A 13,981-nucleotide genomic window follows, 5' to 3' on the forward strand; every position below is an offset into this window, starting at 1 on the left:
TACATATATGCATTATAATATATATACATACTTATATATATATACATATACATACTTATATATACGTATATATATTTATATATACATACTTATATATATATACATATATACACATACTTACATATATTCTTATATAGGCCTATATATATACTTATATATACACTTATATTCTTATATACTTATATAATGTACACTTATATATAAGTATATATACACACACATAAACATATATATATATAAACATATATATATATGTATGTATATATATATATATAAATATATATATATGTATAAATATATATATATGTATATATATGAATATATATGTGTATATATATATACATATATATATATACATATATATATATATACACGTATATATACTTCTAAAAGTCGTGTATCATGCATAGGAACGTTGACGCCTGCAAGGCTCTGGTCTTTACTATTCCTTTAATATCTATTTTCTTTTTAATATTGTTTCATCCTTCTCCTTATTTCATTTTTGATACTTAACTTTCTTTTAGTTTTTTCATTGTCATTTTCTTTCCACCATTTTACTTCTTTCCGTCCTTTCAGAATTTCTTATTTACTGTATTATTTTTCTTAGATTTTTTTTTTCAATTTTTAAAATCTCTTCTTTTTTTCTTTCATGTCTTCTTTCTTGCATAATAATCTATGGGGACAGTGTTGGTGTGGGTGGGTGGGGGTTTGTTAGGAAATATAAAGAATAAACTATTGTGCCGCGAAAAGGATCGGGAAATATGTGCTACTAAAAATATTCCTTGTGCTACCAATTTTTTTAGGGGTGCCAGAAAATTTTGGCATTGCTACCAAGAAAAAAAAAGTTGATTTCCAGCCCTGTTGAAATATTTAAAGTGAATAATACTACATCTTCACCTTCACTTTCTGTATTACTGTCACTTTTAGTGTTGGTAGAGACATCTGATTCATTATTTCTTCAGCCATTATGATTCACTCTACAATTTATTAGAAAGATCATAGCAATGAAACACATTCAATATGTAGTTAAAGAGTATCAACAAGCTTTATTCACCTCAAATATTTCAATAGTGGAATAAAAGAATGAGTGCTACTATACTGTATGTAAAATAATCAGTCAATCTGTGTTTCCATACTTTTAGATTTCACACTGTGCAGGTTCTAGGCTGGGCCTAGGTATCCTAAAGTTGTAACGATTTTAATTTCATAAAAATGTAGATTGAAAAGTATTCACTTTAAACATGAATTACTGGTTAATATGTTTATCATTGTAATAGTCCTACATTTATTGAGCATAAACCTATTGAATATATTGGCTTTTGTTTGCCAGCTTCTCTTAGGTGGAGATTTTCTGCTGCAGTGCTGGGCTTGCTACAGGTTTCTAGGCATAGGCAGGCCTAGGCCTACAAAAGTCGAACCAAATTGATAGGCTACAATAAGGTATATCTGTTTGGTAGTCATATTATCATAATGATAATAATAATAAGCTTTTTTTTTACTACTGAACATGTTTAAGATACGAAAATTTAACAAATTGACCACCTCAGCAAAAATATTTGGTGAAACTTTCAACAAATCAGAAAGCTGAATTCTGTATGGAGACACTTAAGCCTCAATTGCACTGGATTAAATTTTGGGAATATGTAACCGTCATCATGGTAAACATTTCTAGGGTAAATGTTACCGTCAATCACACTTGGACTTTTCAACTCGGTTAGTTTTCCGGAGTAGTGTAAAATTAACTATTGAGGGCGGTACATTTTGACCCGTAACATGACCCGTACTGACATGACCTACAGCCTTCTGATCCCTTGATCTGTTTTGCACGCTGACTTGCACTTACTTTCTAGCTAGTTCTTACCGAAATCGTTGGAAAAAGAAAATGGCTGAAAAAAGCAAACAAACAAAGAAAAAAGTATCACGTTAGAAAATAATGGTTTGTGATCAACTAGTCGAATAGTACGATATTCGTACGATCAATACAGCACAGTAGCATAAAATTTGCGCGAAAATCGAAATGTACACATCAATAAACCAAAACAATGAGAAGAAGCAGGAACTAATTATACGCATGCGCCAGTGCTTCACAGAGCGATAGAGGTCACCCAATCAACAATGAGGCTCGGGATTCGGTTAATTTAACCGACCTGTGGCTGTTCGCATTGGATTTTCCAGTCCGGTCAAAGTAGCTCGGTAGGAATTCTTGAGTAAATTTCACTCCCGAAAACTAAGCGGCGGCGACAGTCAAGTTAACCGAGCGGGACTATCCGCACTGGATTTTTTCAGTCAAACTTACCGACAAGACGGTTACTTTTACTGAAATAAATCCGGTGCGATTGAGGCTTTAGTGACCATAGAAAGTTGTAGTCCTTCACAAATAGCCAATTTCTAGAATTCATAACTTTTTTCTTTTATGTGCACTACCTTGATATTTTCAAATTATTTTCTTATTATACAAAGTAAGTTGCTGCTGCTGCTGCTAAAGATGAAGAAATCTGCTTGAGTGAAAAAACAAATCTGTTTCATATTTTTTTATTTGCTAAAAAATTATTACTGTATAAGATATTATTGGTCTAATTAATAAAATTAAATGCTAAAAATGTCAATATGAGCTTTAATAATACAATGTGAAAATGTATGTTATTGAATCGATCTTTCTAACTGCTTGTATGTTATTGAATCGATCTTTCTAACTGCGTTCACCCTTTGTCACTGGCCCTAGCATAACTATGAGTAGTCTACCCTGACTAGCCTAGCAATGATGTAGAAACAAAAAGCAACAGAAATTATTTCAAACTTTCTGCTAATATCACTCGAAAGGTCACTCTTTCTCAATCGGAAATTACACCGGAGGTTTTTTATGGTGCTTACGCTTACCTCCATTTCTTCAGCAATTTGTTTATTCATATAACCCATCACTACCAAAGCTTCTAATTTGTCTCTAGTAGCCATGGCTGACAACTGTGCATAGGCCTTTATAGCGATAATAATGATGACTAGACAAGCCTAAGCTACTGTATCTACGATAAGTATGTCTATAATCATATAACGTTCCTATTTGTGTTTTAGTCCCAATTTTTTTTTGTGTTGTGTTGTGAAATATTAAGAAATGTGTTCTTGCTTTTTTTTAATTCATTTATTTTGTTGTTTAGTTTCATTTTGATGCTAAAATTGGCGTTCCATACAATGTCGCCAAAAGTCAAGTGGTGCAGTGCAAAAGTCAAGTGCAATGCAAACGTCAAGTGGCACAGTGCAAAAGTCAAGTAGGGCAGTGCAGAAGTCAAGTAGCGGCACACACATTTGGATTTGCACTGCGCCACTTTAGTTTTGCACTGCGCCACTCAACTTTCGCATTGTGCCACTTTAGTTTTGCACCGCGCCACTTGTGGTTTGTCCTTTTGGCGTTCCATATATTGTTGGCTAACTTGACTCAACCGTCACAAGTACAGTATAACCAGACAATGACTGACTTTCATAATCGGAACTGGAAATACTGGATGACCTTATTCATGAGATATTTAAGCATATACCCTCATGCAATCATGTTTGACAAATATTTTTTGGATTGGTTTTATCTCCTACATCTTTATTATTCATCATATACGTAAGATATTACCGATTGTTCAACTTCACATCATACAGGACCTACATGCAAAATATCAGCTTTTTACAAGTCATTTTACTACTAGTTTATGTGTTTACAAAGCCAACGTGACCTCTGTGACCTCACTTATTTTGGGAAAACGACGACAAGGCTTATATCGTTAACAATATAAACAAAAATGTGCACCTTTTAATTTTGGGGGGTGGATGTGGTGTGCGTTTTCCCCTATGGGCCTGCACAAGATCGCTAAGTATAATTTATAATGCAAATCCATCTCTTTAGGTTCCTATGCACTTGGTGTTGAAGATGGTAGCACTCAACTCACAGCATCTTCTATACGTAGCCCTACATATCCTGCTGACGAAGGACGACTGAATGCAGTTGTTGGTGATGAGTTAAGTGGATCATGGAAACCGAAGGAGAACAACCAGGGACAATGGCTTCAAGCCAACCTCAGTGATGTGAAATCGGTTATTGGTGTAGTAACACAAGGAAGTCCGTATGGAAAGGAATGGGTGACGTCGTATAAAGTTTCTTGGAGTGATAATGGTGCCAACTTCACTTTTGTAGAAAATGTAAATGGTACTGAGGTAAGCTGCTTTTAACATAATATAATGGGTTGTGACAAGTGCGAGCCAATGCGCGAGCTATGCGAGCCACACATTTTAAATCTTTTTTTTTTCAGGTTATCCAGTTTTGCAAACATGTAGGCCTAGCCTATATTCTTTGGCCTAGTAGATGCAAATGAATAACACACCGGGGAGCTTTGCCTGTGTAGTGCAGTCATGCACAGTACATACACTTTTGTACTTTGGTTACTTTTTCGAATCGTCGATACGAAAGTATGCAAGCGCTGATAGATGTTGTTAAAATAGATATACAGATACATACATACCTGTCTCTTATACACATCTAGATGTGTATAAGAGACAGGTATAGCACTCGGTCTCCGTTCAAACAGCTTGTTAACTGTCCTCATCAGGTGGTATCCTATGTGCAACTGATATAAAAAAAGAGATTAAAAGAGAGGTATTGCTTATCACATTGGATGGCCTATTGTCTATATATATATTTTATATTATTTTATATATACTGTATTATTATTTTATATATACTGTAATTATTCATTGTTTTAATTCGCTCTTGTTTAATTACCATTGAGCACTCTGCTGATGATATTTGCAACTCGTTCAATCGTTTTACTTTTATACTGTAATTATTTATATATTTATTTATTTATTTATATATTTGTTTGTATATTTATTTGTATATTTATTTGTATATTTATTTATATATATATATTTATATATTTATTTGTATATGTGTTTATATATATTTATATATTTATATATATCTATATGTTTATATATTTTGTCATGAAAACCAGCAATTTTGGTGTCCCTAAAGGCATTCTTGGCGTTCCATACTTGTTATTGTAAACTTACTTGGTGCAGATGGGTCTCGGTACGGTGTTGTGTGATGCTAGTGAGGGTTTTGTTTCAGTGTACTGCAGGTAGGTGTAGTATCTACGGAAGTTGAGTTGACCTTTTGACCTGTGATTGAATATCATTAAAGTTAGTTGTTAGAGTACCTTACCACCGTGTGTGAGTCGTTGATTGTGCTTCTCTGTTTAATCCGTTATTTTGTGGTTCAATCCATATACAATACACTACAAATTGGCGATGAGGATATTTTATTAATTGTAGGAACGATGGCGACGCAGATTAATACAGATCTGGGTGGAATCCCAACTTTTGATTGTTTAAATGAGCCGACTACGTTGAACACAAGATGGCGAAAGTGGCGCCGTACATTTGAATTGTTCATAGAAGGGAAGGGAGTTACATGTGAAAAACAGAAAAAGGCACTTTTGTTACATTGCGGCGGGATGCAGATGCAGGACGTTTTTACACACTAAATGTTTCAGCACCAGGTGAGAACGAGAATGTATATGATTTAGCTATCAAAGCATTAGAAGATTATTTTAGTCCCCAAGCTAATGTGTCTTACGAACGTCATTTATTCTGTAATATGGCTCAAATTAGCACTGAAACCATTGGCCAATTTATTACGAGATTGCGACAAAAAGTTGAGTACTGTGAATTCACGAATAATGATGAACAGATTAGGGACCAAGTAATCGAGAAATGTATTTCACATATTTGAGAAGAAAATTATTAGAAAAAGGAAAGAACTTAACCTTAGCACAGTTGCAAACTACAGCGCGAGCAATGGAAAATAGCAAGAGTCAAGCGAATATTGAAGGGATAGGGCGCGCTGAGGTTAATCGAGTACAAACGAAGACGTTTGGTAATCAGCCAAGACGAAGCAATAAGGATGCGCATTCCAAGCGAAAATCAGACACAGAGCGAAATTGTTATCGATGTGGTAAACATTGGCATTTGCAAGCTGACTGCCCATCAAAAGATAAAGAGTGTTATAAGTGTCACAATATAGGGCATCTAGCGAGATGTTGTAAAACAAAAAGTTCTACACCAAAACGAACCACAGGAAGAGGTTTTGTAGGAAATAAACATAAATCGAAAATTCACATGATGATTGAAGAAGATAATGTAAGTACACCCAGCACTGATTATGCATTCTCACTTACAGAAGATGAATATTACACCAAAGTGAATGTGAATATGGGTGGTATTTGTATTCCAATGATAATAGACTCGAGAGCGAGTTGTAATGTTGTAGATAAACAGCTATGGGAAGAATTAAATGCTAAGAAGATAGTGTGTGCTTCAACTAAAGTTAATAAGAATTTGTATCCATACGGAAGTATAGACCCAATTGAAGTAATAGGCACTTTCACTACAAATATGTCAGTTGAGAACAGTAACATTGTTGAGGCCGAAGTGATTGTCATTAAAGGCAAGGGTCCATCATTGTTAGGAAGAAAAACCGCTACACAACTAGGAGTTTTGAAGATAGGCCTTAATGCAAGTATCAATGTAATACAGGAGAAGGCTAATATTAATCAAGAAGTGTTTCATAAGTACAAATCATGTTTCGAAGGAATAGGAAAATTGAAAGATTTTCAGTTAGAGATTCCCATTGATGAAACAGTGTCTCCAGTAGCCCAGTCACTGAGAAGAATTCCATTCAATTTACGAGAAAAATTAGAAAATAAACTTAATGAATTAGAAAAATTGGATGAGATTGAAAAGGCTGATGGTCCTACACCATGGGTGTCACCTGTAGTTGTGGTACCTAAAAGAGACAATGACATTCGTCTATGTGTCGATATGAGGAGAGCGAACGAAGTGTAATTTGAGAAAGGCATCCAATCCCAACAGTCGAGGAAATATTGTATGACCTGAACCAAAGCATTGTCTTCAGCAAGTTAGATATTAAATGGGCCTTTCATCAAATAGAACTGAATAAAAAAATCACGCCATATCACAACCTTTGTGACACATAAAGGATTATATCGTTACAAAAGGCTTACGTTTGGCATTTCCTGCGCTCCAGAAATGTATCGGCGTGTATTACAGCAGGTTTTGCAAGGATGCCAAGGTGTGTGTAACATCTTTGATGACATCATAGTACATGAGAAATCTATTGAGGAACATGACAGACGACTAGAAAACTTGTTGAAACGTATTGAGGAAACAGGACTTACCCTGAACAAAAGTAAATGCATGTTTCGCATGACAGAATTGGTTTTCATGGGACACTTACTCTCAGCTAGAGGAATTAGTCCAGAAATTGAAAAAGTTTGTGCCGTAAGAGGCAAGAAAACCAGAGACAGCTACAGAGGTCAGAAGTTTCCTGGGATTAGTAAATTACAGCGGTAGATTTATTCCCAACTTAGCAACCATCTCAGAACCATTGCGTCAATTGACCAAAAAAGAGCGTTCCGTTTGTGTGGAGTGACGAACACGACTATGCTTTCAGCGAACTGAAAACTAGACTAGTGAATACGCAGACACTTGGATACTTTAATAATAAAGCTGAAACCAAATTGATCACAGATGCAAGTCCAGTAGGACTTGGAGCAGTTCTCGTTCAGGAAAACAAGGGAGAAAATAGAGTAATATGTTATATTAGCAGAAGTTTAACAGATGTTTAGAGACGCTTTAGGCTTTTGGGCATGTGAGTGCCTTCACATGTATCTCTATGGAACTGATTTTACATCGTTGACAGAATAAGCCCCTGGAGTGTATATATTCAACCAAGTCTACGGGTAGAGCAAGTGCAAGGATTCATCGATGGGTTTTAAGACTTCAGTCATATAAGTTCAATGTAAAGTATATCGCTTGGAAGGACAACATAGCGGACAGTCTATCACGCCTTCTTTGTATAAAGCTAGATAACTAATACCGACGAAAGCGAGAAGTACATTAGATTTGTATCTTTGAACGCAACTCCAAACGCTCTTACAACAAAAGAAATTGAGAGAGCTTCAGCGGTTGATGAGGAGATTTCTGAGATTAGTGAGTGTATTTTGAATAATCAATGGCATAAACTGTCAAATAAGAAATTGTTAGCTATCAAGGATGAACTTACAAGTATTGGAATGTTAGTGTTACGAGGAACATGAATCCTAATTCCGCAAAGCCTTCGAGGAAAAATTTTAGAGTTAGCACATAAAGGACATCCTGGCATAGTATCTACGAAAAGAAGCTTGCGAACAAAAGTGTGGTGGCCTAGTGTAGATAAAGATGCAGAAAAATTCTGTAAAACATGTCACTCGCCATGCCAGATTGTAGGTAATCCAGAAAAGCCTGAGCCAATAAAACCAACAGATATTCCAACTGCACCTTGGCAACATATTTCTGCAGACCTGATGTTGTTGCCAACAGGAGATTACTTGTTTGTAGTTGTGGACTATTACAGTCGTTACTTTGAAGTGGATACACTTAGGTTGACAACATCAGATAAAATTGTGAAAAGTTTAAGTAAAATATTTCTAACACATGGACTACCAATAAGCATAAAGACAGATAATGGACCACAATTTATCAGTGCAGTATTCAAAGAGTATTTAGAGAGTCAGGGCATAAGCCATAGAAGAGTGACACCTCTCTGGCCCTAAGCAAACGGTAAAGTGGAAAGACAAAATTGCACACTTCTCAAACGAGTAAGAATTGAGCAAGCTGAGAAACGCAACTGGCGAGTGGAAATTGATAAATTCTTGATAATGTATCGCACAAAACCTCACAGCGTAACAGGTGTAAGCCCCGCGGAACTGATGTTTAAGCGGAAACTTTGAACCAAAATTCCCGGAATCGAAGATCACATTGGAGAAGAGGATTTGGAAGTGAGCGATCTAGATCGCGAAGTTAAAGGTAAAATGAAGATGTACGCAGACGCGAAAGTAATATTGTACCAGGAGACATGGTATTGTTGAAGCGAGACCGAAAAGATAAATTGACCCCCACATTTCACAGCGAACCATTTAGAGTTGTGGAAAGACCAGGAAACGTGGTTACTGTAGAGCAAGTACAGAATGGTAAGCTAGTACAGTATCGCCGTAATATTACACATGTGAAATCATACCAAGAGAGGGACATAAAACACAATGATCATGTAGAGAATATAGAAATTCCCACAGCACTAGATTATTCTGACAGCGAAGAGCAACCCGCAACAAATAACAATGATCAGCAAGAAGTCATACCAGAACAATCAAACTTGACTTCTCGCCCTATTCGCGAAAAGAGGTTGCCTGTTAAATTCAAGGACTATGAACTTTAATAAATATATTAGTTTGGTGTTCATGTTTCCAATGGAAATGTAGAAATTTCATGTTGAAATGTTCATGCATGCTTGAAATATATTTTAATAAAGTTTTAATGAAAATGCTAACTTAATCATTAACGCACAGTAATTGTAGCTGCATATGCACGTTGATGTTTTGATCAGAAAAACAATATAGATTTAGATAATGATTTAGAGACTAATTCAAATTAAAGTGTTCAGTAATTATTAAAATGATCATAGAAAAAAAATAATGGAAGTTGCATGTTGTAAATTCAAATACTTATAAACTGGATAGAAAAGAAAATTTTTATTTTAAAAGGCAAAAGAGATTAAGTTTAAAAGAGGGAAGTTTTATTTTAAAGAAAGGAGGAATTGTAGTATCTACAGAAGTTGAGTTGACCTTTTGACCTGTGATTGAATATCATTAAAGTTAGATGTTAGAGTACCTTACCACCGTGTGTGAGATTGTGCTCCTGTGTTTAATCCGTTATTTAGTGGTTCAATCCGTATACAATACACTACAGTAGGCAGCCGGACATGTGTGCGCCGGTAGTAACCACAGTGGTGGTAAAATTTTAGTCTCGATGGTTGTGGAATCCGTTTGGGAGTTAGCCAAGGCTAACAGTGGCCTTCCTTGGTAATACAGTGAAACAATTTACTCCTGGTTAGCCGTTGTGACTGTGAGTAAAACTGTACTAATTAAATATTGCTATGCTAGGCCTAATTTTTGTGATTATTGATAATTATATCTGTATAGGTCCATTTATTCATGTATTGTGATATATAAGATGGGGGTTGTTTAACCATGTGTTTGTAAATGGGGCACGCTCTGTGGAATTATGGATTGTTTTACTTAAAAGCTTTATGGATAGGCTTGATTACCTAGACCAGTGTTGGTTGAGTTGGTTTGCAAAGCTGGGCACACTGCCAGTTCCACAAATATTGGAAAGTGGTTCCTTTTTATTATACGCTACCTGGTACTTTACAGTACCATTAGAAGTAGGTGGGATTTTATCTACTTGCACTGCATTCATCTTTTAAATTTTTGTTTGATTAATGTAAGTCCTCTTACCCTTTTGCAACAGAATATCATCTGTGTCCCTATCGTGGCTACTCATCACAACACAACAATTATAATTAATTACAATAAGGATTGTGTAGCAGTCGAGGTCAATTCAGAATTATACCACTGTGCAACAAATTAGTCCTACTCATAATCATCACCATAGTCAAAATGAAGCTCCAACGAAAAAAAAAGAAAAAAAAGCGGGGGTACCATCCATCATAAAATGTGGAAGGGAGAACATGCTTCCTCCCCACCCCATGACCAATGATCTCCGCCCATGCAAGCCACCATTGCAAGTTTGGATCAGATGCATACTAGTGTTTCAAAGTGCTGAATGCTACAAGTAAGTCACCATATTATTATCCCTAATTATTATTATTAGTAATAAAAATAATAATACTGTAAGCGTAATACAGTAATATACAGTAGATTACATGTTTAGCACTATGATAATATCTAGTCTATTACTCCCTTGTAGGCGTATAGGAGACCACAGCATCTGATAATTAATGAAAGAAAAATATTTTAAATAACAAATAAATATATAAATAAATATATAAATAAATTTATAAACATATAAATATATAAATGAATATATATATAGGCCTACATTATAAATAAATATACAAACAAATAAATATATATATATATAAACAAATAAATATATATAAATAAATATATAAATGAATATATAAATAATTACAGTATATATAAAATTATAACACCTGTCTCTTATACACATCTAGATGTGTATAAGAGACAGGTTTTAAGACTTCAGTCATATTACAAATAAGTATATAAATTAGATATATAAATAAATATATAATAAAGATATACATATATATATAAATGAATATAGAAATAAATATATATATAAATATACAAATAAATATAAAAATATATAAATAAATATATAAATAAATACAGTATATATAAAATAATATATATATCTATATCTATAAATATATAAATAAATACACTATATATATAAATATATCTGTATGTATGTATCTGTATATCTGTATTTTAACAAAATCTATCAGCGCTGCTTACTTTCGGATCGACGATTCGAAAAAGTTAAAAAAAAGTCCAGAAGTGTATGTACTGCGCATGACTGGACTACACATGCAAAGCTCCCTGGTGTGTTATTTATTTGCATCTAATAGGCCAAAGAATATAGGCTAGGCCTACATGTTTGCAAAACTGGATAACCTGGAAAAAAGAAATTTAAAATCGCATAGCTCGCTGGCTCGCATGATTCGCGCATGACTCACTGGCTCGCACTTTGGCACTACTTTAATATAATTACCGTAGCATTATATAGCAACTAGCTTTCCTTAGCTGTCCTAGAACAGTATAGCTTGTTTTATCATGTTTAGCCTACATTTGCTACAGGTCTACATTTATTTATTTATTTTTAAAGAGTATAACAAAAATACATATCTGGTAGAAAGGTGAATTAAATGTACTTCAGTAATTAAATAATACACTACTGATACTCTACCCAGGGAATTAAAGAGGTTGATTACCCCATACAGTACTGGTCACGAAAACTTTATAGCCATGTTAAGATCATGTTATGCAGTAGCAACTTTTATGGTATTTTATTCAAAATTCAAAATTTATAAAATGCATAAAACATGGCAGCCAACTACCCAGTGAAAAAAATTTAAGATCAAACTAGGTAGTTCAACCATGTTAAGTAACTAGGTATTTCTACCAAGTAACTCCACTACAAAGTAGTGTATAATGGCCCTCTGGATTGACAGCATTGATACCTTAGGGGCAAATAGTAATTGATTGTGCAAACAATGGAGGCCATTTATGTCATTAGAAATTGCTTAAATGATTCATGATTGATTTAAGGTCGTCTTTGGCATGGATTGTATACCATGTGCATTCTACCCCTTAGTCACCTTTACCTTCGCTACAAGCTACTGTTTCGACGAATCACATGACTCCAAAAAATAAACGCGTTTGCAATTGGCCAATTCCTATGAGGAAGGTGGGCTAGATGCTGCTACTATCCAGTCAATCTTGTTCCGTACCCAGGTTATTTGTTTAATGAGTGTTTAGAAATATTTTAGTTTGAGTAAATATCAATCTGGAATTTGTATGCGCTTGAAATGGGGCTTAAAAATATTTATCAACATCAAAGCCTAAGCCAGTGTCGAATCCGAAGAGAGCACCACATGCAATATTTTCAATTTTTTTCCACGTTCGCCATAGGCCTATTATTTTAAATTTCAACATCTCACTCCCCCCACCCCAAAAAAAAAAAACAATAAACGACAGACTCTTACATAGCATGACGAAAATATTCATATCTTATTATTGTGTTATATATTATCCTCCATGACCTTACCACCATTGAGGAAGTTTTTCCTCTGGTTATATACGAACGAAAATAATACGTTTGGTAGACCATGATATTTTCCTCCATGGGTAGACATTACTTGTTACTAGAAACTGATAAGTTCTCACAATAAGCTTAGCCACGGTGTTCTTGAAAGCAGTGCTTGCAGCGGCCAATTCGCCCGGAGAATGTATGGTATGTAGGTCAAAAGTAAATGATGTATTTACTGTACAAGCTATTCAGGGCGTAAACATGCAGTGCCTTCCAAGAAGAAAGCCGTGGTACATAATATATAATAAAAATGCAATATACAGAAAAAATGTTTACAAATTCAAAAGTAAGTAATTAAAAACAATGATACGAAAGTAGGCGAATCTTTGTACAAAACTTATAAAAAGAGAAAGTACTGTATACTGATTCATCTGATCTCTGCATACTTCCATTATCAGCCCAAACCGGGATCAAACAAGAGCACACAGTGTGGGATGCGATATCAAGTCGGATCTATTGATAATATAATACTTTGTATTGTTTTTTCTATATCTTACAAGTAAGGGCTTAACACGGATTAACATGGATGGCCTGTAGTTCCAGTTTTATTTTATTTCTCCATGGTGTGAAGTAGATACAGTAATTAAAGCACAAGAAGGAAAAATATTCAGTTGGTGATTATGAATCCAGTAGATTGCCATTATACTAATACTGAGTAAGAGAATTAATATATTATAATAGAATTATATATTATGTGGGAGTGAAACAAAATATATAAAGGTGTATCACAAAGAGCATATTCAAAAATTAAAAACCGTTTAATTTTCAGTTTCAAGTGGAAATTAAAACAAGTTTAAACCCCGTTTTTGTTTGTTACACTAGAAGAAAATTTACACCGTATTTTGTTACGAAGCAGAAATACATGTGAAACCCACTATTTCATTATTCTCTATACTGGTCTTGCGAGAGATGCGTCCCATTCTACCTTAAATTCAATACAGTTTTGCAGTTCTATTGAACAATAAAAATGAAACACATATGGATACAATTGAATACAGCACTGGCCCTATACGAATTATAATTTTCTGGAAGACTGAATTAACAAGGGATTTTTTTTTCATTCGAATTATCAGTTGAAAATGAAATGCAATATATTTTGCTTTATACATGTACTAGGCCTATGTAGAAAAAATTCAAATCAAGCAATTTTTTTTTTCAAGATTATTTAATCATGGAGGAATTAATTTAG

General features: G+C 34.3%; 1 protein-coding gene across 1 annotated transcript in view; it reads left to right on the forward strand.

The window, feature by feature from the left end:
* Positions 1–13,981, forward strand: part of LOC117113446 (hyalin-like) — an 87,979-nt gene that overhangs the window by 22,782 nt on the left and 51,216 nt on the right. The window contains exon 3 of the mRNA XM_033256781.1: positions 3,887–4,194. Within this exon, the coding sequence (XP_033112672.1) occupies positions 3,887–4,194 (308 nt within the window). The remainder of the gene's footprint in view (positions 1–3,886; positions 4,195–13,981) is intronic.

The sequence above is a fragment of the Anneissia japonica genome, unplaced genomic scaffold (assembly GCF_011630105.1).
Source record: "Anneissia japonica isolate Jap-2015-1 unplaced genomic scaffold, ASM1163010v1 scaffold493_len2256704_cov171, whole genome shotgun sequence".
NCBI classification, from domain to species: domain Eukaryota; kingdom Metazoa; phylum Echinodermata; class Crinoidea; order Comatulida; family Comatulidae; genus Anneissia; species Anneissia japonica.